The sequence below is a fragment of the Protomyctophum parallelum genome (assembly GCF_964188405.1).
Source record: "Protomyctophum parallelum genome assembly, chromosome: 14".
Classification (NCBI taxonomy): domain Eukaryota; kingdom Metazoa; phylum Chordata; class Actinopteri; order Myctophiformes; family Myctophidae; genus Protomyctophum; species Protomyctophum parallelum.
The window spans coordinates 11,063,312-11,087,536 of record NC_139709.1 but is presented as its reverse complement, the minus strand read 5'-3'; the positions used below and the strand labels follow the sequence as shown (position 1 = coordinate 11,087,536).

The following is a 24,225-nucleotide window of genomic DNA, read 5'->3' as shown; positions in this document are numbered from 1 at the left end:
TCTCTTAACAGCTAAACTACTCAGTCATTGAAAAAAGAGGGATTGGCTTTGATTTTAGCTTTTTCCAGCTAAATAATAGCCTGTATTGGGAAAACAAAAATAAAGGGCCTAATGACTGATTTATACTAATACTTTGTTGCTCTCACAATACGACATAAGTACGACATAAAAACAAAATAGTCGCTATGTTTAACTGAAAGGAAAGGAGTGGTCCAGTTTCCCAGTTCAATGGTTTAAACATAATTTTACTTTTAAATAGTTAATCAAGTGCTTGATGTCTGTTAGTCCCCTTTATATTAAATAAACATGTTTATTTGTATAGCATAGCACATTTCGACAATCAGGCAATTCAGAGTGCTTTACACGTTAAGCATTGAGACAATAAGACAAGAACATTATATTATAAAATAACATTTGAATACAATAAAAAAGGAAGACAAAAGTTGAAAAAAACTAGAGTTTCAGCAGGCCTGCAGTTTTCTGGGACTTTTGTTCCAGATGTGGTGCATAAAAAATGAACTGTACTTGAACATCATTGTGCATGGAGTCAACATCACGTAGAATAGCAGAGGCTTGGATTTATCCCTGTAGCTTAGCCCATTTTGGGCGGGAACCCCTTTTTGTGTTAGCATTATGTTATGCTTTAGCTATAACATAATGCCACCGAGTGGCGCGCTACGAGCTTGTAGGTCTGCTATTTTTGAAAAATCGAAGAACGACTGACATAGAAACATAGCTTTTTCAGAAAACTGTCAGGCTGTAGAAGACATTTTTAGAATCTGATCTCAGGTCTGATCATGACTGGCTTCTTGGCACTTTATGGATTACTTTTCTTACTTCCTGGTGTCCACAGTCCATCCATGAGGTCCAGTGGCGTCCACAGCAGCATCCATAACCTGATCTGGTCTCCACAGTCCATGAGGTCCAGTGGCGTCCTCCATGAGCTGATCTGGTCTCCACAGTCCATGAGGTCCAGTGGCGTCCTCCATAACCTGATCTGGTCTCCACAGTCCATGAGGTCCAGTGGCGTCCTCCATGAGCTGATCTGGTCTCCACAGTCCATGAGGTCCAGTGGCGTCCTCCATAACCTGATCTGGTCTCCACAGTCCATGAGGTCCAGTGGCGTCCTCCATAACCTGATCTGGTCTCCACAGTCCATGAGGTCCAGTGGCGTCCACAGCAGCATCCATGAGCTGATCTGGGATGAGCCACTGCAGGAAGAGAAGGAACAGGAAGTCTACAACAGCCAGTAAGGCAAAAAAGGATCCAGCCACTGGGCCACAGTGAGCCCTCAGCCTGAGCAAACGTCTGTGCATTGGGAGCACCTCCTCTCCGGCCACCCTGTCGTAGACCTTTTCGGTCCTCTCTGCCACATTTTCCCAGGTGTAGAGGCTTCGCACGCGGGCGTGGATGGACGTTGGGGAGGAGACGGACCCCGATCGCTGCCTTGCAATGGCCGTCTCCAGGCCAGCACACAGCGACTGCACGGTAGGTTCGCAAAGAGTGATCAGGTCCTCTGGCAAAACCTCGGGAATACCGCCGACGCGGGTGCTGACCACCTGCAGTCCACAGCTGGCTCCCTCCACTATGGCCATGCAGAAGGCCTCCGTCAGAGACGTGTTGAGGAAGATGTGACCTTGAACCAGAACTCCACGTACATCTTTATGCTCGAGAGCCCCAATGAGATGGATCCTGTCGTGTAGCTGGTATTCCTCTCTCACTTCCTCCAGTACTTTTCTTTTGGGCCCTTCTCCACCAATTAGGAAATTAAGGTCTGGATGTTTGAGGCAGAGCTCTGGGATTATCCCAGCGAGAAGATCGATTCCTTTGCGGTAGACAAGTCGACTGGCCACTACAACGGTAATTCGCCCATCTTGGCGCCGAGACGGGTCAGGAGTGAAATCTGCGGCGGCCACCGCATTGGGAATGACGGACACTATCTCTGGGTCGAGCGCTGCACGCAGCACCGTGTTCTCCTTACTGGTGTATGACACACACACGACATGGTTGGTGTCGCACAGGGATATTTTGAGACACTCGTTGGTCAGCACCGAGGTCAGGTCGGCGAAGCCGAAGAGCGAGTGGTCGGTAAACACCGTGTTGAGGCCCATGGTCTTAGCATGGAACAATGCGTCGTGGGCCATGCAGGAGAAGGAGCTGTGTGCGTGAACGACGGTGATGCGTTCCCTGACAAACACGCAGCGCAATAGCGGCAGGCTGTGGACGCAGGTTGGGAACGACGACTGGTTGTACATGACCCGCAGGGGGAGGTAGTAGACCTTCAGTCCATTGGTTAGGTACCGGACGCCCTTTCTCCTGCCATAGGCGTGAGTGGCTATCACCACCTTATGTCCCCTTTCTATCAGACACTGAGATAGATGGTATATATGACTTTCCACTCCTCCCATATTCGGATAGAAGAAGTCGGACACCATGCAGATGCTGTGCTTCCTGCCAGGGACTTGGGGCTCGGCTGTGGGGGCTCCCGACGTCTCGGACGGAGGACCCTGGAGAGCTGGGGGGTCCCTCCTCCTCCACTGGCCCATTGTACGGGGCAGACGTTGAGATAGGTGCCATCTGTAGGAAGTGGTAATTCACCGCATTCATACAGACTTTAGAAGCCTTATAGATATGACATACAGTAAGTAATCTGTGATGTCAGCGCTATGATGTCAGCGCTATGACGTCAGTTAGCGTTGTGTGGGCCAGAGCCATTAAGAGTTATCTATATAGAAGCCATCTGGGCCCACAATACTTTAAAACAGTTGTCATGATGTTGCACGCATGCTTAAAATAGCTCTGCCCCCTCAACATCACAACTCTTCTATCAGATGGCTCTGATAGAAGAGTTGCGATGTTGGGTTTTTAATACCCAAGATAATTTAGGACAACGAAGAAAAGAGGATGCCCACGCCATCCTAAATCCTTTACAGGATTGAGTGGTTCTCAAATTAAGTGGGGTCAGGGAACGGCCCCAGAGGTCCTTATGGGGGTTTTGGGGTCGGTCAGCCTGCATGCAGCAAAATCAGTAGGCTACATAGCATAAAAACATTAAACAGTTTAACCACTTTAACCCATATAGGCTATATGTATATTGGGTTGGCTATTTGAAAATAGCCGTTCTACAAGCTCACAGTCACGATGTGAAACACAAATCTTGAATGGGGGTCCCTGGCAGTGCACAAAACAATGTCACAACATGGCTGTCCGAGACAAATAAAGAACCTAGGCCTACTTAAGATTTAAATGGGAGGATCCTTGATTCCTTCCTTTACATCATGACAAAGTTTGGTTTAGGTACCAAACAAAGTAACAAACCGATTATTACACTTCCTCAAAAATCCATAATCGTGCCCACCCATGTCTGCTTCCTCTTGAGCACGCCCCCCCACCCCCAGGGGATATTTTCCAACACTACAGTTACCCGACAACACCTTGATTTACAGGAAACTGCAGGCGGCGCAGAGAGCAGAGCAGACAGTCAGAGAACAGAACAGAACAGAACGCAGTCTTCTCTCTCTCCGCCTGCGTGCCGCCTGCGTCATGCAGACAGGGGGGAGTGTTCCTGTGACGAAGTGCGCTCTGCCCACTAGTACTGTTAGGAGCCTATTACGGGAGAGCTCTGTGTGTGTGTGTGTGTGTGTGTGTGTGTGTGTGTGTGTGTGTGTGTGTGTGTGTGTGTGTGTGTGTGTGTGTGTGTGTGTGTGGGCGTGCGTGTGTGTCAGTCACAGTGTGTGCGTGCGTGTGTGCGTATGGAGCTGCCCGTGACTCGAACGGTCGGGCACTGAGAGAGAGAGAGCAGAACCTTACTGGCGGAGAGAGAGAGACGTGTTTCGCTGAGAGAAGACAAGAGAGAATATTTTACTTTTCCAGCTCTCCTTATATTTATTATGCTGCTGATTCCGTCGTGGTGAGTACTGAGTAGCCTATATACACTAATATAACCGTCTAATGTAGCCTAGGCTGTTTTGCAAATAAAGAAAACCCCTTATACAGCTGTATAGCTACACTAATGGATCATGGCACTTTAACAGATAGTAGCTACATTGATTCGGACTTTGTTTGTTTGCTCTGAGTTTTTGATAGTAAAAGCTGTTGCCCGAAAATAGGCGATCTGCAAGCACACAATACGTTTTGCGATGTGACTGTTGTAGGTATAACTACTATACTGTGTGAGTAGTGGGCTTGTAGATCAATTCGTGTCCATGTTTTGCTCTCGGTTTCTACCGAAACGAACTGGTCCCCCCCCCCCACACACACAGCTGGGTAAGGAGTGAGAACAATGTTTGTCATTGTTAGGGTTATTAGGTGACACTGATTATCATGCCTGTGTCTCAAGCGAAAGGGTTGAAGAGGTCAGCATCGGGAAGTTAAGGTTAAGGTTTTACATTCTAAATAAGAAGTAGCCAAAGTTTCATGATGGACCCTGATGTAGCCTAAACATGCTTTATTATCCTCCTATAGCAGCTTTTCTACCTGTACCTTCCTTGGACTGTATATATGTATACCCATTCATTCAACTATATCTGTTAATACAAACATTTCAATACATTAATCATACAACAACTACTATGTGTAATATCCCCTTGAAATACTATAGACATGTTTGTGAAACTGCATAAAACCACACAAACACACACACACACACACACACACACACACACACACACACACTATTAACACCCCCCCCCCCCCCCCCTGTGGCTGTGTGCACGTGCACCGCACCAGCTTGTGCACTGCTTTGGAAGTTTGAATAATTTATTGTGTCTTTTAGTAGAAAGACATACATATACAGTCATCCGACTCTGTGAGGATGTGCACCAGAAAGGCAATAATCTGTTGGTGGGAGGTGGTCCAACTGGGGACTCAGGTCAGGCTGTTGGATTATAGTAGCCTATATGCTACGTCTCCATTGAGGGAGGGGTCCTTGAGGGAGTTCCAGGGGGTCCCCAGCTAAATGAAATAGACCCCTATGGGTCTGTAACTCTGTGAGTTTATAGAAATGGGGTCCATTTGTACACTCTCAGAGTTAAATTAACATTGATTTTACAATATAAATACAATTGGGGATTGGGGAGATAGAAATGCCATTAAATGGGGCCCGTAGACTCTTCTCTTATGGGGGGGTCCCTGGCATATCTTTTCAAATGGGGGTTCCGCGGGATATTTAGTGTCAATTTTGGGGGTCCTTGACATGAAAAGGTTTGGGAACCACTGGCCTGCACAATGGATGAATGTTACCATATATACTTAATAACCGCACATTTGAGATAAGGCAAATCTTTCCCCAGTCTGCTGCTGCACTATGGGCCGTGACGTCACGTGGACAAATCTAAGTCGTGGATGTCGATGACAGACGAGACAGATGTCTGTGTCATTTTCTGGTTTTCTCCTTGTACGTGAGAAAGAGGAAACTGCTCCCTCTGTGCGCACACACACACACACACAGTGGTCTCATTGGTTAAAATAGTTGCTTACTACTGACAACTAGAAGCCCTTTGTCTTATTGTCAGCCCTGCCTGAATATATCTCTCTGTGTGCCAAATGGCCAAGTCTGGGTTACCATGGGGCAGCAGTAGCAGAGTTGTCTTGAGGACAGCTTGTTCTTGGCATTGCAGCCTGTCACAGTTGGGAGGAGAACAGCACCAGGTGTAGTGTTTACCAGTGGTTCCCCAAAGTGGGGTACGGGGACCCCCAGGGGTCCTTGAGGGAGTTCCAGGGGGGGTCCCCAGCTAAATGATAGTTTGGAACCAAATGCACCCTTATGGGGTCTGTAACTCAGTGTGCAAATGGACCCGTTGAATTTAACTCTGAGTTAAATTAACTTTGATTTTACAATATAAATCGGGGGGTCCCAGAGATAGAAATATCATTAAATGGGGGTCCGTAGACCCCCCCCCCCCCCATGTCAAACTGGGGGTCCTTGAAATTAAAATGGTTGAAAATCACTGCTAGAGCCGCAAAAATCTTCTCTTATGGGGGTCCCTGGCATACGATTTCAAATGGGGGTCCGCGGGATAATTAGTGTCAATTTGGGGGTCCTTGAGGTGAAAAAGTTTGGGGACCACTAGTTTATACTGTACTGTAGTGTTGTAGATACTGGAGACATGACCAAGTGGCCTCTTGTACCACTCGTGGTTTTGTTATTGTTGTGTTGGTGGTGTCACGTGTGTGTGTGTGTGTGTGTGTGTGTGTACTGTGTCATGTGTGTGTGTGTGTGTGTGTGTGTGTGTGTGTGTGTGAGAGACACGTGTGTGTGTGCATGCATCATGCATGCATTCTAGGTTTGAGAAGCCCAGCCACTCACCCTCCCCGTGCAAACACGTGTTGCTTCTGTTAAATGGAACATTCTTTCTGTCCTTTAGTCTTCAGGGAAGTTCAGCGTCAGTCAGTGTAAGCAAGGGGGCCTGTCACTGTTGTCAACTCCTTTGATCTGCACTGGGCCGTGCATGGTAAAAGGATGTTTTCTTCCAGCAATACATCTGAAGAAAAGCAAAAACAAGAGTGAGTGAATGATGATACAGTATGTGCAGTCAGAAAGACACGTTTAACCCGCACATTCAAGGACAAAGATCTGATGAACCAAGCCCTTGTGTTGCAGCTCAGGGCAAAAGTTATTTAATCTCCATAGCAGATTTTGTTTTGTTTTATAGTTTCTTTTACCAATCTCTTCAATATGCCATTTTAACGAACAGATTTTTTTTGTTGCATACTGTACATTAAGTTTTGTGGTTTTAGACGTGATTTATTGCCTCAATTCATGACCTAAAATAGCAGCTTGTAACAAGTTACAACCCCCCGGTTTTTCTGGAACATTCTCCTCACTCAGACGGTCTGTTTCCACATATTCATCACCAAAAATAACACTGGAGGAATCACTGGAATGTTAATTACACTGGGGGGGTTAAAGGGATATTTTATTATATATTTTGCTGTCTTAAGTTTTCAGCTTAACCCGTTTAGGCCTGACGTAGAAATTAAAAAAACGTACGCTCTGAAAGAATATATATGCAAAGATTTGTGCCACATTTTTACGATTTTTCAAAAATAGCAGATCTGCTATTTTTCAATAGCTAAAGTATAACATAATGCTTAGTTAAAACACCAAAAGGGAGTTTCAGTATACACGTGTGTACTCTTGGTGTATCACTTTCAATCACTCTTTAGATTAAATTATCATAAACAAGCTGTCTCCTGGAACTGGCTTAACCAGCAGAGTGACATCTATCAGCTCTCCAGAAGACCTGCCTCTTTGAGTGTCACTTACAAAGGGAGAAGTGTCCAATTACTTCTCTGTGGGGTATTGGGCTATATGGAAGCAGGAGAGGCACCATCATTGTTATTTCATTATTACATAATTGTTGCAATGTTATTTGACACATGCATAATGTTTTACACAAAAATTGGGACGGTAAGCAAAGAAAATAAGAACTGACAAAATGCACATGGTTGCATGCACTGGTGCTGCTATTACTGTGTTCACTGTCTTCTACTTTAGTTAATATTACAGCTGTTGATGATCGGCACATTTCAAATTAATGGCTTTGGTTAACGTCAACGTGGTCCTTGTGCTTTGTGTACACGCAGAGTGAAGACGCGCCACCGTCGAGTCATGAGAGGTATTCTAAAAAGAAAGTTTGAGGAGGTCGACGATGAAGATCCATTCTACTCCTCCTCGCCTCCATCATCATCGTCGTCCCCACCTTCTCCTGCCTCCACAGAATGGGACTCTGACGGGGAGAGCAGCTCCTCAGAATTTAGCCAGGACTTTACAACTAATGGTCCTGCTTCTTCACCTGCCAGTCAACCCAGTAAGTTTCCACAACAGCTCTATATCCCCACCCCTTTATTTCAAATAATGCAAAGCATTTTCCTTATCTGGTTCATTCACAATAAGCGTGTTCTAGGAGCGTCTCTTATCAGCCTGCAGCAGAGCTGTTATGAGTTTCTGATACGAGAACGCTAACCTTAGAGCAATTACAGATAATACACAGAGAATGACATGCCACTGTTTTGTCTATCCCAGTTCATGTAAAAAATCGTCCTTTGCCATTTGAACACCACCAAGGTTCCTTCAGACGACAGAGAGTGGTATCAAATTTTAAATGAACAGACCTGCAGACGGCATGACACACACTGTGTCATATAGCACTTATGGCTGCAAAATTGTGGTGGAATTGAAATATTTAATATCTATACCACAAGAGCAGCTGGTCATCAACATTGTCCGTACATGGGGACAATTGTATCCGTGTCAAAGACTTCTTTGTGTCTTTATGTCTTCTTCGTAGGCACATTTTAGATTTGGTTTTACACACTATTATAATGTTCTTATTTTGATCATATAACACCAACTTACTGTCTCCAGGTTTTCTTCAGAAAAAAATATGACACTGAATTACTACGACTATGTTTTATTTGCAAAGAACCCCTTAACTCTGAAAATGTCCACCACAACAAGCCAACACGGTGATGACCACGTGTTTCAGAGAGAATTCTGGTGCTGAATCTCGGGAATAAAATCTTTCATTCATCTTTCAACTTTTATGTAGCTCAAAGCTGTCTCGGAATATAGATACATTTTAATTTGTTGTTTATCCATTTGTAACTCCGACAACAAATGTGGTATTTTGTACATTGCCATGAGTTAACTTAACACTCAGGATGTTATAATGCATGTAGTATGGTAGGCCTAATGTATAATGGGTTTATCTATGTGTTATTCTGTTGCACGACAGCAACAGACTTATTTAATCCACACTCTCCAGCCTCATAGTGTTCTACTAAGTCTCACATCCGAGTGGCAGAGCAAACAGTGGCCCGGGGCGGAGCGTCGCATTTTCAGACAGAAGAGCAACTGAAAACTAGCTTAGTCAGCTGGCCTCAGTTGTTTACTGACCTCTGGAACAAGAGGTCATTCTCAAGCTTGTGGGAAGGTTGGATGGATGATTTGCAGAAACCTAACTGTTAAAAACAAAAAATACCAATTGCTACCCAGTGGATATAAATACAGGTTATATATATAAAAAAAAACACATTCACAGATGGACGGTTAAATTGCTATACGTAGCTTTGACTTCTAGCTGTTTTCTCTCTCTGTTTCCTTGATGGCTCAATGTTGTCATGAACTCACATCTTGGCATTTCCTATCACTCATAATGGTTAACAATATTGACCCTAGCAGCAAGCGCCACATCCAGACGCCTGTGGTGTGCCATCTAGTGGCTACTCGGAGAGCTACAGCATAAATGGCCAACCTGCACTGTCTACTCTACACAGTATAACAACCTGCACTGTCTACTCTACACAGTATAACCAATCTACTCCTAGGAGCTTCTAGATAACTTTAGATTACTACTCCTATCTACTCTACACAGTATAACCAATCTACCCCTAGGAGCTCCTAGATAACTTTAGATTACTACTCCTATCTATTCTACACAGTATAACCAAGCTGAGTCCGTCTTGAGAGACTAGAGTATAACTGGCCCACCTGGCGAACCACTTTGGAACCCCTATTAGCAAAGGCAACGTGTTGTGGGCTTGTAGATCGGCTATCATACAACAACGTATAATGAGTGCTTTAGAATACTCAAGGGAGCCACACAATGTTGTCTAAAAACATCCTTCTACTGTCAGTAGAGCAACAGATGTTTTATTTTATCAACTGACATAATATTAATTAATAATCGTCTCTTCTCACCACCAGTCCGGTCCATTCTGAAGAGGCCAACGCTGGAAGGGAGGCAGAACAATGTGCGCTTTGATCTGGTGACGGTGTTCTACTTCCCACGATGCCAGGGCTTCACCAGCGTGCCCAGCCGCGGGGGTGCCAGTCTGGGCATGTCGCACCGGCACAGCACCCTCCGCAGGTACACGATGGCAGAGCACGCCCTGGAACAACGGAGTTGGCGCCGAGAGAGACTACGAGAGAGACGGAGAGAGGAGAAGCTTGAGGCTTTGAGACACAAGGTGAGCGCTTGTGAATTCTAGTTCTAACTTAAGTTTAAGTTTGTTTGACATGGAACATCACAATTACATTGGAACATTCAGATGCATTGCTTAAAACCCATTTTAGTGTCTGTGCACGGAAAATAGTCGACCTTTCAATCAAAACCTCTGTTTCCCCATCCGTTTCCAGTTGATAGCCAATGGTACCATTGACCAGAGAGAATCTGAGCGACTGACTGCAGACCAGGTCCCAGACACCGACGTCCACATCACCGATGCCGAGCTGGAGGATGGGAGCTTCCTGCAGCCGTACTCCTACAAGCACAGACAGGCCCTCCTGCGAGCAGCAGGCGTGAAGCACATTGACAAAGAGGAGAAGAGACAGCTGCATGCCCTGCGTGTCTTCAGGGAGGACTGTGGATGCAATTGCCAGGGTTTCTGTGAGCCAGAGACTTGTGAATGCAGCCTGGCAGGAATCAAGTGCCAGGTAGGACTCTTGCACGCATTATTAAACGTGATATTTCTTGATAGACGAGGTCATGGCAAATTGTTTCACAAAAAATTCACACCCTTCTGCCGTTTATGCCTCGCAGATGGACAACTCCAACTTCCCATGTGGCTGCACTAAAGACGGCTGCGCAAACATTCAGGGACGCGTAGAGTTCAACTCCAGACGCGTGCAGACCCACTACATCCACACCGTCATGAGGCTAGAAATAGAGAGGCAACTACAAGATGATACGCCTGACCAACTGGACCACCAGAGCACGGCGGCTCCAGAAGACCTCCAGTCGGATGTGGACCTCCAGGGACCCCCAGCAGTGGCTGCCCCGGAGAAAAGCTGTCCCTTTGGGTTTTCCGCCGAGGACGAGGGGCTTCCCCTCACCATGCCCCCCAGCTCTTCCTACCATTTCAGTCCGGAGCGCTCCGTGGTGGAGGAGAACAGCTGTAGCAGCGACATGACCGACTCCTCGTGCTCCTCTTCCCAGAGCGAAGACTCGGACGACGTCGGGGGAAGCCCGGGTCTCGTCGACATGGACGACGGAGGGCTGGCCCACGCCCTCAGCCTCTGTGACTGCGAAAATGACAACAGGCAGCCGAGACATGTCAACCAACCACTGAACTCTGACACGTGGGGCCCACTGTGTGCGTCGAACACATCCAGCACATATATGGACAATATCAGCAGGGCCTCGATGTCAGACTGTCTCGATGAAAACGCCAATCAAGCCACCGATTTCCTGAGCGACAGCTCGCTGGACGACTTCCCCAACACTCCCTCCCCCTCCATAGACTACTCGTCGGGCAGCTACATGGACCTCAGCCTGTCCTCGGACTCTGACCTGGAGTTCTTTAACACAGACTACGCCTCGGGTCCACTGCACAACTCCTTTAAAGGGCACCGTCATCCAGACAACCTTCGCCATCTGCAGCTGCTGAGCCCTTCATCTCCCCCGCGGTACGATGAGTCCAGCACCTGCCTTTTGGAGTCACTGATTGGCCTGTCCGAACCGAGCCCGGAACAAGCTTATCCATTTAGAGACGACAACCAGTTCTGGGAGGTGATTCAATGACCAATATTCTGACAGGCGTGACTATTATGAGATGATGATGAATATAGAAGGACACTGCGTCTGTCTGTATATATTTTAGGATATTTCAATGTTTAATTCAATATTTTTGCCCTCGAGATATTTTATATATTGCCGATGAAATCGTATTTCAAAATGGGGGGGGGGGGGGGTAGACACACTTGGGCTGTGATCTTTTCTAATGTATTATTGTGTATTTAATGTTCTCTATGCCTAACATTATCATTTTAATATAATATACTGGATAACCCAGAGTAACAGAAACATTTTTTATTTATTTATTTACTGACTTAATAATTGTTTAATGAGAAATAGTTGATAATCGACTATGGAGGCACAATGTCATTACACCTGGACATATTGTAGGAGCTGCAATAGCTGGGATTCGAGTAGCTGAGCCTGTAAAGCAGTGCGGTTGAGCGGTTCCCAAACCTTTTCATGTCAAGGACCTCCAAATTGACACTAATTATCCCACAGACCCCCATTTGAAAAGATATGCCAGGGACCCCCACACAAGAGAAGATGTTTACGGCTCTAGCAGTGATTCTCAACACGTTTCATTTCAAGGACCCCCAGTTTGGCATGCATTATTTGTCTATACGGACCCCCATCTAATGGTGATATTGTAAAAATCAATGTTAATTTAACTCTGAGAGTGTAAAATGGAATTTGTACACTCTCAGAGTTACAGACCCATAAGGGTCCATTTGGTTCCAAACTATCATTTAGCTGGGGACCCCCTGGAACTCCCTCACGGACCCCTGGGGGTCCCCGGACCCCACTTTGGGAACCACTGTTGTAAAGGTTTCAGGTTCAAACATCTGGTTGATTTGGATTGAGAACGCCAGTGATGGAAAAAGTACTTTTACTTATAGGTAAAAGTATATAAATACTGCAATGTAGAAATACCCTGTTGCTTACTTGAGTAAAAGTACAGAAGTATTGGTATCAAAATGTACTTAAAGTACCAAAAGTACTCATTGTGCGGAATGTCCCATTTAAAGTTTTCAAATGCATAAAAAACCTTTAGAAAATAGCAGATCTACAAGAGATAGATTTGTTCGGCTATTTTCAAATGGTCAAAATGTATACAGCTGGGCTGAAGTGGCTAATGTATATTTTGTAATAATAATCCAAATCTACAAAGTAACTAACTAGTAACTCAAGTTTTCAAATAAATGTAGTGGAGTAAAAGTACAATACTGGTTTGAGGCCCCGAAAAGGGCTCCTGGGGCCCTTCATTTTGTTAAATTTAGGTTAAAAAAAAGATGATAAAAACTTTTTGCGCGCACGCATGCACGCTATGGGGGCCCAAAAACATTACCGGCCCAGGGGCTCTCATGGGGGTTGGTTAATCCGTCCCTGCACAAACACCAATTCAAATGCATTCTGGTTACGTTTGGCTTTTGTATAACAACAGGGCTTGCAGTAGGCTATATGTTTGTATAACAACAGAGCTTGCAGTAGGCTATATGTTTCGATTACAAACAATCTATGACCACAAAGAAATATGGAACATGTTTGATATAATTGCCATTCACTGTATGAAGTTATTCTGTGAGGGACTGTGCCACTGATCATGTACTGAAGGGGTCTGGAAGTATTCCACACTTTACTTTGACATCTGAATAAAAATAAGGTTTTATTTAATTTTCAGTGTCTTTGTGTTTTTAAATCTCACAAGCGTCATCCACCAACGGACAAATGGGTCATAACCCACTCTGTCGGCCTGGCCTATAATTTAAGAAAAAGGTAGGCTATTCATACAATAGAAAATATAATTTGTCAGCAATGGTTCCCAACCTTTTTGGCCTGTGATAGGGTACTGTCGAGGACGACACCCAGACTCTTAACCTGAGGGGAGGGGGAAACCGAGGAGTTGTCAATGGTGAGAGTGAAACTGGGTTGCTTGGTGAGTGTGGAAAAGTTTGAGGAAATTTGAGGTGAACCAGGACTTGATTTCCTGCAAACAGGTACAGAGGGAGGAGGGTGGGAAGGTGGAAGAGTGTTTGGAGGAGACGTAGAGCTGGGTGTTGTCCGCGTTAACTGGAAAAGGATATTGTATTTGCAGAGAATCTGTCCAAGGGGGAGGAGATAATGATAAATAGGATAGGGCCAAGAACAGAGCCCTGGGGGACACCGGAGGAGATGAGGGAGGGATGGGAAGCTTTGACTGGAAAAGACTCGCTCACCGTATAGAAAAAGAAGTAAAACTCCTTAGATATAATATATATATAAATATATTTTATTTTATTTTATCATGCTGTGCTCATGGTGCTCTGTGCTCATGGTGCAATTAAAAAGCAAACGTTTCGGTCCTCAGACCTTCGTCAGTGCTATGGTTTTTCACAGACAAAGAACTTACTTTTAAACAACTCCAAAACAATACAGCTCAGGTGCTGAGAATTACTAATTGGTGACATCACCTGATTGTGGGCGTGGACATTACATAAAGGATATACAAAATCACAGTTATATAGGAAACAAGAATATTACATACATCACATGTTGACAGACTTATATAATCACTTTTTGAATATAACTTTTTACTTTATAGGTAGCACTGGAGGGAGAGATCTTCATTTAAGCCACCTGGATTGACAGACTTTAAATAAAAAATCCATCTAGATTCAGTTTGGAGGAGTTTAGTGTCTAAATCACCCCCTCTTCTAGATGTCTTAATTTGATCAATGACTGTGTAAGACAGATCTGCTGTGGAGTGACCGGCTTCCATGAAGGAGGGATGGGAAGTGAATGATTTGAGCTGAATGAACGGAGTACGGAGAGGAGAGGTATGAGTGAACTGAAACCAGTCTAGGATGCAAGTCGGTCGAGGAGGGTGGAGTGGGAAATGGTGTCAAAATTCTATTTTAGTTTTAGTCATAGTCTGTGGAATGAAACTTCATTTAGTTTTAGTAATATTTTAGTCACCTGGAATGTTTTAGGGTTAGTATAATTTTAGTCGACTAAATGTCATGCGATTTTAGTCGACTAAATCTACAGTAGATTTAGTCGACTAAAAGGTATTTTGGCGGGACGTGATAGCTGATTTTACACTCGCTGAAAATAGCCGATCTACAAGCTCACAACGCATCGGATCTAAAAGTGAGCTTGTAGATCTGTCATTTTCAGCATGCAAAACCAAGTGTAAAATGACTTACCGGTATACTGGATCTCTTGTCCACTATAGTAGCATATCCTAACATAACATTTTAGTCTATTTTTTATTCATTGACGAAATTATCAGTATATTTGATTTAGTCTTCGTTTTAGTCATCAAAGCTTACTTTTTATTTAGTTTAATCCCTCATAGTTTTAGTCGACGAAATCAACACTGCACTCATACAGCCATAGACCACTATTTGATGAGATTTAGCTTTCATGCAGACGCAAAACTATTAAAGAATGTTTTGTTATTCTTGGATAAGATTCTGTCCACAATTCCATACATTACAGGCAAATGTAAAAATAACAAGTCTTCTGCATTCTCTAATTGTGTAGGTAGACTTCTTGTAAATTAAGTAATGCCCAGTGTTTAACAAATGGTTTGTTTGATTGATTGATTTATTAACAGTTTGCAGAATTACAGTACATTTCAAGTACAACTCAATACAAAAACTGTTAACTGTGAGTGACACGCCCACCATTTTCAAGTCATCAAAACATTTAGTCAAAACAGGAAAAACAGGTCCCACCTGGAACCCCCTCAAGGACCACTGGCGGTCCCCGGACCACTGGCTGAAAACCACCTTACTAACCAGAATAACCGCCGATTCGTCGCTCGCCTCGCTCGCTGACCGCGTTCGTTTTCGTTCGCTAATCGCTGGCAGCGACGCTTGACTACTCTAGACTGCTGCAGACAGACCGAAGTACGAGACGTACAAGATGGCCACGGAATGTCAATAGATCTCTATGCTTTAGCAGGTTGTGTAGTTAGTATAGTAGGTACACCAGGCATCTGTCATCATCATATACATTTGTTTAGGGTTTCCAAAAGACATGGGCTTATCTCAGAGTGCCGAGGTGTCGGATGGAGGAACGTATGGCTACCACGTGCACGGGGTAAGGAGAACTGTACACACTATTATATCTGACTGTACATTTTGTTTTGGGACAGGACAGGACAGCATGAGCGCGGATCGTTGAAATGCCTGAGCTGCGGCTCGATCGGCGCGCTGCCTGCTGCCAAAAATATGATGAGGTGGCACTGATAATGAATAAATGTGTAGGCCTGTACGTGTTGCATGCTTGTGTAATGCATTTGTGTAATGTTTGCTACTGAAATGTATTTATTTCAATAAATGAGATGAACATTTGTTATAGCCCGCAGGAACCTCGTCGAGACAATTATTAAAGGGGCGCAGCTTTTTAATAATTTACAAACTGATCGTGCAAATAATTTCGAGGCTGGCATTTATTTCCCTTACGTGCATTGCTGAAAGCTATATTGTTTTCTTGCCGAAAATGAACGCTGGATTTAAGAAAACAACATGTGTAATAAATAGGCGGCTTGTTCTTATGCAATATGCAAAAAAAAAAAAAAAAAAAAGTACAGTTGAAGCTCGCAGCGTTTTTGGTCACTAGCCTAGATTTACACATTATGTGTGGAGAAGACCAGTGGTCTTTTTTATATTTATATTATTATTTGTTTCACAGGTGCAGGGGAATTCACCTGCCGAAAGGGCAGGATTGGAACCCTTTTTCGACTTCATCCTATCCATTGACAACCAAAGACTTGTAAGTTCCATCTCATGTGAAGATGACAGCTGCTGCAGTAGCCTACATGCAGCGTTGTAGATTACAGTATAGGCCTACACCGACTATAAACTCACACATTTGGAGAAACTATATACAGGTTGTACACCGATTATAAACTCACACATTTGGAGAAAGTATATACAGCTTGTACACTGATTATAAACTCACAAATTTGGAGAAAATATATACAGCTTGTACACCGATTATAAACTCACAAATTTGGAGAAAATATATACAGCTTGCACACGGATTATAAACTCACATTGGACAATACTGTCAAAAGAGGTTTGTCCTAGCATATTGCGTGTAAACGACTAAAGTGTTTATATTTGTATATATAGTTATTTATCTCCTACTTTACCCTCCTATGTCTGTGCACCAATGCAGAACAGGGAGAATGATCAGCTGAAGGACCTTCTAAAAGCCAACATGGAGAGGGGGGTGAAGATGGCGGTGTACAGCACTAAGACCACACACACCCGAGACCTGGACGTGGTGCCCAGCAACATGTGGGGCGGGCAGGGCCTGCTGGGGGCCAGCGTACGCTTCTGCACCTACCAAGGAGCCAACGAGAATGTCTGGCACGTCCTGGTGAGTTGGCTCAATAAAGATTTGGTCAGACCTTCTTCTGACTTTTTGACCCTATATCAAGGACCAACAAAAAAGGGTAGATGTATATCCAAAATAGGGGTTGACTTGTGGAATAGGATAATGAACTAAAGCTATATGCACATCACTTATCAAATTTAAAAAGCCATTTAAAAGTAAGGTATTACTTATATAATATTAACATTATTAAACATTAACATAAGATTATTATCATAAGTTCTAAAAAGACCAAGTTCTAAAAAAAAATAAAAAAAAATCTGTTTCCTTTGTATTTTGTTTCTTTTCTTAAAAAAGGCTAGTGGCAAAATAAGCTTCGGCTTCAGCCTAGCTGCCCTAGACCTTTTCAGTGCTAGCTCTTTGTAAAACAAACTTAAATGCAAATGATGAAACTTAACATGTAAATGTCAAGCACCGAAATAAACTATTCATTCATTCATATCATTGATTAAAAGGAGGAGTGCCAGCACTGATTGAATGTCCCTTTTCACATGTTTATTTGCCTCTGACGAGCCAGCTGTTGGCTCGTCAGAGGTAAACAAAAGGACATTCAATGAGTGCTCGCTCATTGAATGAAAAATTCTTATTTTAATTGAGTATCTTTGAGCCTTTTTGCACCTACAAGAATTCACCCTTCTAAATTGTTGTGTTGCAGGTTTTCTGTTTAATACAAATACAAAAAAAGATAGTGAAAATAGCCAAATCCGCTACTTGACTCAGAAAAACGACTTTTCATAACATAATTTAACATCTAAATTAATCAGGCTTTTGTATGCACACCAGAACAAAATACAAATTTAAATTTAAATAGTTGGAAAATGAATGGCAGAATTTGAAGTTGAATGGGCGTGTCTGAGGGGGGCGTGTCTGATCAAAGGAATATAAAATACTGTATCTAAATATTGAATCGAGCAACTTAAAAACAGTTTTGGTTGCACACAAACCTTTAAATACCGGTAGTTATGTTCTAATAAGGTTTCATGATCTGATATATGTTAAGCAATTATTTCGAAATATTGTAGTGCCGCCCTACGAGCTCGTAGGTCTGCTATTTTTGAAAATTCGTGAAAATGTGGCGCAAATCTTTGAATATATATTCTTTCAGAGCCAAAGTTTTTAATTCAAATCTTTGCTTCTGGGGTTCCCTGGAACAACCTTTCTTCCTCCCAGGATGTGGATCCCAGTTCACCTGCAACCCTGGCAGGCCTTCGGCCACACAGTGACTTCATCGTCGGAGCAGATCAGGTGTTACAAGACGTAAGATAATATTTCATATTATAATTATCATTCATTTTATTCACAGGAAATTAACCTGGGCCACGCCCCCGGATGGACGATGTTGATGTGATCGCTGACCCTGCCATGTGGGCTTTCGAGTTCGATTAGTCATCATGACGTATTAGCATAGTATTTTTCGCTCCTCGCCCCGTTTTTCACACTTGTACTGGCTTACATATAATATATACACACACATATGTATGTACATATATTTATGTATGTGGGGCGGCTGTGGCTCAGGAGGTAGAGCAGGTCGTCCAATGATCCATGGGTCGGCGGTTCGAATCCCGGCTCCTCCTGTCTACATGTCAAAGTGTCCTTGGGCAAGACACTGAACCCTACATTGCCTACAATGAGTCGGTCGGTGTGAGCTCGCCACCGTTGGTGTGTGAATGTGGGAAGTGAGGACGCTGGCGTCGACTGTTCGCCGCTTCACCTCCCACTGTATGAATGAATGGACCATTGTAAGCACTTTGAATAGGCACGTAGTGCATAGAAAAGCGCCACACACAGTACACCCACCCTTATAACCTATAAGGCAAAGTATCGTATGTGCAAGACTACATTGTGGTATTTACAGAATGCAGTAAAGTAAATCCTTTATGCTTCCAGTCGGAAGACTTCTTCTCCCTGATCGAGGTCCATGAAGGGAAGCCGTTGAAGCTGCTTGTGTACAACACAGACACGGACGCTTGTCGAGAGGTGGTGGTCACACCGAATGGAGCGTGGGGCGGAGAGGGCAGGTAACTGTACAGTACAGTATGTACAGAATGTACAAACCACACCTTCATTTGGAAACGCCACAGAATTTCAGCGTCAAGATAATGTGTTTAAGTCTGTTGCCACTGTGAGAACTGACAACTTAAAGACATATACTGCAAAAATCACACTAATGAACAGCTACTAAACATTTCTATTGTCTCTTTATGCAACACCACAGAAATGACACAAACGGTATATAACACATTTTGGGCGGGAACCCCTTTTGGTGTTTATAGCATTATGTTATACTTTAGCTATTGAAAGTATAGTATAGCTAGAGCTCAAGGTCTGCTATTTTTGAAAAATCGTGAAAATTAGGCGCAAATCTTCCCTGGAACAACATATTTTCAAATACAGATAATTCTGGGGCTCCTTGACATGAAAGAAGTTGAGAACCACCGATATAGAATCATAGGGTTGTTAGAAAACTGTCATGATTTAGAAGACATTTGTAGAATCGAGCTGAAGTCTAAATGGGATAATGATATACACATTTACAGATATGTCTTATTTTTAATGCAATGGTTAATGTTTCCATTTAGTTTGGGTTGTGGCATCGGCTACGGCTACTTGCATCGAATCCCAGCTCGTCCCGATGTGACAAAGCAAGACGCCTCCCCTTCTCACCTTCCCACAGAGAGCACACCCACAGAGATACCGACCAACGGATTCACTGAGGTATGGGGATGTATCGGCAAACAAACATTCCCTCGTTTCAAAGGCAGTGGCAGTCAAGAGTGTGGTTTTACTTGTGTTTTGCTGAACAGCCAGAAACGATGCCCTGTTTACCATTGTTTTATTATGTACAGTACGCTGACAGTAAATGGGGAGAGAGAGTTGACACACAGCAAAGGCTGCTGTGCCATAAATCGAAGGCCATAAAGCATTGAATGCTCTCAGTAGCCGTCGTCTACTGACCTACCAAGATCTCAGTATAGGCTGCATTCTGTGCGGTGAGATCACGGCTTAACCGGCCACGTAGTCGGTTGACAACGTGGCCGGTTAAGACTGATATGAGGTTAGGGGGATTTAAGTGGTCGTTTAAGAAGACTGAGGTTAGGGTTAGATTTAATAATGTCGGACAACGTGCATTGTCGCTGTCAAAACGGTAGCCGTGATCAACGCAGAATGCAGCCTACTGAATTTCCCCCAAAACGTCACAATATAACGTTTTGCGCTGGAGACGGTTGCGGTAGATATTATGTAGACGAGTCTATACTGCAGCATTCAATGCCAACGTGATGTTGTCCCTTTCAATGCATTGATGACATTCTTTTTTTTACACCCTAAAACTAAAATGTTTTTCCAATTCTAGTTTAAAGTAATTTTGTTCTGGGGTTGGGGTGGTGTTGTTGTTCCTCACCAGGCACCTCTGATGGCTGCATCGAGCCAGAGCTACGATATGTTAGACCTGGAAGCGGAAGACATCGCCCTCCAGGATGATCCACTACCGCCGCCCCTCCAGAGGGTCATGGATCCCGGTGAGTCCCCATGCCCATTCTGACCGGTCTATCATGTCATGTACTTTTTACTTTGGTAGTTTAATTGTTATGCCTATACTGTAATTCTGTTCTGTTATTAATTAAGAGCCATAAACGATAAGTCGTTTTATTGACAATTATGGACCGGATGCCACGGGCATATTCATTTTTTTTCTTCTTTTGAAAATTCCTCTAATCTGGTGTACAGGTGATGACATGCACATTACATGCATAATATAATTACAATTTCTTCCTTTTTTTATAATGGGCGAATTGGCAACCAAAGCCTAAACTGGTGACCACCAGGTGGCGCTGAAAGAGTTTTAAAGTATATATTTTTTAATACAGGACTTTTACTTGTAGCATAGTATTTTATATTGTGGTATTGATACTTTACTTATGTAACACATTTGAGTACGGTACTTCTTCCACCAGTGCCCTTACCATGCATTTGATGCTCCAGGTTTCTCCGAGTCAGAGGTGGCTATGATGAGCGTTGACCCTTCAGACTTGGCGGACAGGCTGGACCTGTCGGTTTCATCCTTCGACATGACCAACACCTCGCTGGCCGTGCACGCAGACAGCGACATCTCGGGCATCGGTAAGTTACCACAGCTGTGTACAACGTAGGTAGGTGCCTGTACAAGTTTACACGTATAAGAGTTAGTAATAGTGAAAATGTTTTCCATACAAGCTCCAACAGTTTCGAACTAAAGTATAGAGAAAGAAACAAAGGAAAAGGTTTGATAAACGGAAAACTGTCTCAAATATACATACCGGTACGCATCTCTTGTGCAAGTAAGAGACATCACATGGCTTAGCAACAGATATCACGAAAGCAATGTTGTAGATGTCATTAAAAAAATGTGGTATTGATACAATACTCATGACAACTTGATGCAAATCTTCCCCATTTGCTGTTGTGCAGACGCGCTGGAGGAGAGTGAATCTCCCTTGCCTTCAGTGGACGGCCAGTCTTTGACCGAGCCACAGGAGCTAAGCTTCCAGGCGGCCATGGAAGACGTCTCTGCGCTCGCCGCCGCCACCACATCCCCTGACTCACCCGTTCCAGCTGTCGATTGGTCTCAGCAGCTCACAGAGGACACAGCCCTGCCCGCCGAGTCTGTCGGTTTCCCTGCGGACTCCAGTGAAGTCCCGTGTCCCTCTATGGACGCAGTATCCCTAGACCCCCCTTCCTGGTCTCCTGTAGACCTCCTCCCCACGCAGGCTGTCGAAGACTCCTCCTTAGCGGGAGAAGGTTTAATTGAGGCCGTTGCGGATCCTGATGTTGTGAGCTCAGCAGAGGAGTTTGTTGTTGTTGTGAGCCCTGGAGAGCCGAGTGTTGTTGTGAGCTCAGATGTTGTTGAGAGCTCAGCCTCAGAAGATGTTGTTGTGAGCCCTGAAGAGCTGAGTGTTGTTGTGAGCTCAGATGTTGTTGAGAGCTCAGCCTCAGAAGATGTTGTTGTGAGCCCTGAAGAGCTGAGTGTTGTTGTGAGCTCAGATGTTGTTGAGAGCTCAGCCTCAGAAGATGTTGTTGTGAGCCCTGAAGAGCTGAGTGTTGTTGTGAGCTCAGATGATGCTGTTGTGAGTTCTGAAGTTGTTGTGAACTCAGAAGATGTTGTGAGCTCTGAAGTTGTTGTGAGCTCATTAGATGTTGTGAGCTCTGAAGATGCTGTTGTGAGCTCAGAAGAGCCAACTGTGGTTGTGAGCTCAGAAGATGTGAGCTCTGAAGAGCCTAGTGTTGTTGTGAGCTCCGATGTTGTTGTGAGCTCAGAAGAGCCGACTGTGGTTGTGAGCTCAGATGTTGTTGTGAGCTCAGAAGAGCCGAGTGTTGTTGTGAGCTCAGCTCAAGCTGTGGTTGTGAGCTCAGAGGATGTTGTTGTGAGCTCAGAAGAGCCGAGTGTTGTTGTGATCTCAGATGTTGTGAGCTCAGAAGAGCAGAGTGTTGTGAGCTCAGAAGAGCCGAGTGTTGTGAGCTCAGATGTTGTTGTGAGCTCAGCTCAAGCTGTGGTTGTGAGCTCAGAGGATGTTGTTGTGAGCTCAGATGTTGTTGTGAGCTCTGAAGAGCCGAGTGTTGTTGTGAGCTCAGATGTTGTGAGCTTTGAAGAGCCTAGTGTTGTGAGCTCAGATGTTGTGAGCTCAGAAGAGCAGAGTGTTGTTGTGAGCTCAGATGTTGTGAGCTTTGAAGAGCCTAGTGTTGTGAGCTCCGATGTTGTGAGCTCAGAAGAGCAGAGTGTTGTTGTGAGCTCAGATGTTGTGAGCTTTGAAGAGCCTAGTGTTGTGAGCTCAGTTGTGAGCTCAGAAGAGCCGAGTGTTGTTGTGAGCTCAGATGTTGTGAGCTCAGAAGAGCCGAGTGTTGTTGTGAGCTCAGAAGAGCCGAGTGTTGTTGTGAGCTCAGATGTTGTGAGCTCAGAAGAGCCGAGTGTTGTTGTGAGCTCAGATGTTGTGAGCTCAGAAGTGCCGAGTGTTGTTGTGAGCTCAGATGTTGTGAGCTCAGAAGAGCAGAGTGTTGTTGTGAGCACAGAAGTTGTGAGCTCAGAAGAGTCGAGTGTTGTGAGCTCAGATGTTGTGAGCTCAGAAGAGCCGAGTGTTGTTGTGAGCTTAGAAGATATTGTGAGCTCTGAAGAGCCGAGTGTTGTTGTGAACTCAGATCTTGTGAACTCTGCACTTGCTGCAGTGCTGGCTGCAGTGCAGAATGGCCCCAACATTGAATAAGCTTGTGCCGGGGCGGGGGGGGGGGGGAGAAAGTAGAAACATCTACTGTGATTTTGACAATCATGTGGGGCTTTTGTAGGGTTCTTTTTTTTAGGGAAACACTAAGGGTTTGACAATAGGCGACACACAGGATAGACCAAGGGAAAAGCTGCAATGTCCCATTTGGTACCAAGGTCAGTTTTTTATACGTCTTAGATCATTCTATAGCTCCTGGGAAAATTGAATTAGTATAAATACTAAGCGCCAATATCTTTACTCTCTTTTTTATTTTATTATGACAAAAATTACCGATACTTGAGATCAGTATGCCAACAGGCAATGTCTTGAGGGGGTTGTGTGTAAAATTAGTTTATATGGATATTAACTAGATATTGTTCTAGTTCTGATACATCAGTGGAATTACTTGAATATTTCCAAAGAAATACATCTGTCAACAGTCAACACTAGCAATATTGCGTAATGGAAACATTAATAATATACCTTCCTTCACTACTTCAAAGCACAGTTGCACCTTAATCTCCATATCACACACGTTTGCAAAGTTTAGAACTTGGGGCAAATGACATTGTTGCCTAGTTAGTCATTCACAACAAAGACTAATAGACTATGGGTACATCTTAACTCCTTAAAGGGCCTTGCAAACGTGAAGCGAGGAACAGGCGTTGTTGCCTGGATCAACACAGGTCTCCTCCAGGTCTGTTGAAGAGGGGCACAACAACGCATGGGAAAAAAAAGCTAAACCGAATCCAGGGCTGGTGAGTCGCGGGCGTGTGCACGTAACGAGCATGCGCGCAACAAATTCACGGGACCGCGCTCACATAAATACGCTTGCGTTGTCGCACCGCGACTTCTCCGAGCAAAAATGCAGATCTCATTGAAAATGAACTATAGGTGCGTTTTATCACTACCGGTTTGCAAGGCCCTTAAGCCTGATTTATACAAGCTCACATCGTGATCCGTTGTGAACTTGTAGATCGGCTATAAATAAAACATTATGGTGCAATTTTAAATCCACTGATGTTATATATACTGTATATTCCTAATTTGGACGTACCAAGTTGAGGTTTTTATTTATCTTATGT

General features: G+C 44.1%; 3 protein-coding genes across 3 annotated transcripts; 2 read left to right on the top strand and 1 right to left on the bottom strand.

The window, feature by feature from the left end:
• Nucleotides 1-833: 833 nt before the first annotated feature.
• Nucleotides 834-2,546, bottom strand: LOC310871110 (phosphatidylinositol N-acetylglucosaminyltransferase subunit A-like; the record flags this gene model as incomplete). The annotated part of the gene is made up of 1 exon (XM_083782599.1): nucleotides 834-2,546. The coding sequence occupies one exon, from the start codon at nucleotides 2,544-2,546 to the stop codon at nucleotides 834-836; it is 1,713 nt and encodes a 570-aa protein (XP_083638725.1).
• A 1,250-nt stretch (nucleotides 2,547-3,796) lies between these two features.
• Nucleotides 3,797-12,260, top strand: LOC310870156 (cysteine/serine-rich nuclear protein 1-like). The gene is made up of 5 exons (XM_083781233.1): nucleotides 3,797-3,910; nucleotides 7,588-7,811; nucleotides 9,710-9,972; nucleotides 10,142-10,438; nucleotides 10,545-12,260. The coding sequence occupies exons 2-5, from the start codon at nucleotides 7,613-7,615 to the stop codon at nucleotides 11,523-11,525; spliced, it is 1,740 nt and encodes a 579-aa protein (XP_083637359.1). The 5' UTR covers nucleotides 3,797-3,910; nucleotides 7,588-7,612; the 3' UTR covers nucleotides 11,526-12,260.
• A 3,129-nt stretch (nucleotides 12,261-15,389) lies between these two features.
• On the top strand, nucleotides 15,390-23,143 carry LOC310871109 (uncharacterized protein; the record flags this gene model as incomplete). Its single annotated transcript, XM_083782598.1, has 10 exons — nucleotides 15,390-15,605; nucleotides 16,200-16,280; nucleotides 16,689-16,892; nucleotides 18,078-18,164; nucleotides 18,798-18,928; nucleotides 19,490-19,625; nucleotides 20,314-20,428; nucleotides 20,892-21,029; nucleotides 21,357-22,370; nucleotides 23,106-23,143. The coding sequence occupies exons 1-10, from the start codon at nucleotides 15,543-15,545 to the stop codon at nucleotides 23,141-23,143; spliced, it is 2,007 nt and encodes a 668-aa protein (XP_083638724.1). The 5' UTR covers nucleotides 15,390-15,542.
• Between the last annotated feature and the right edge of the window lie 1,082 nt (nucleotides 23,144-24,225).

Coding starts and splice junctions, on each gene's coding strand:
- LOC310870156 (XM_083781233.1), top strand. CDS start 7,613: ATGAGAGGTATTCTAAAAAGAAAGTTTGAGGAGGTCGACGATGAAGAT. Junction 9,973..10,141: donor TTGAGGCTTTGAGACACAAG/GTGAGCGCTTGT, acceptor ATCCGTTTCCAG/TTGATAGCCAATGGTACCAT. Junction 10,439..10,544: donor TGGCAGGAATCAAGTGCCAG/GTAGGACTCTTG, acceptor TATGCCTCGCAG/ATGGACAACTCCAACTTCCC.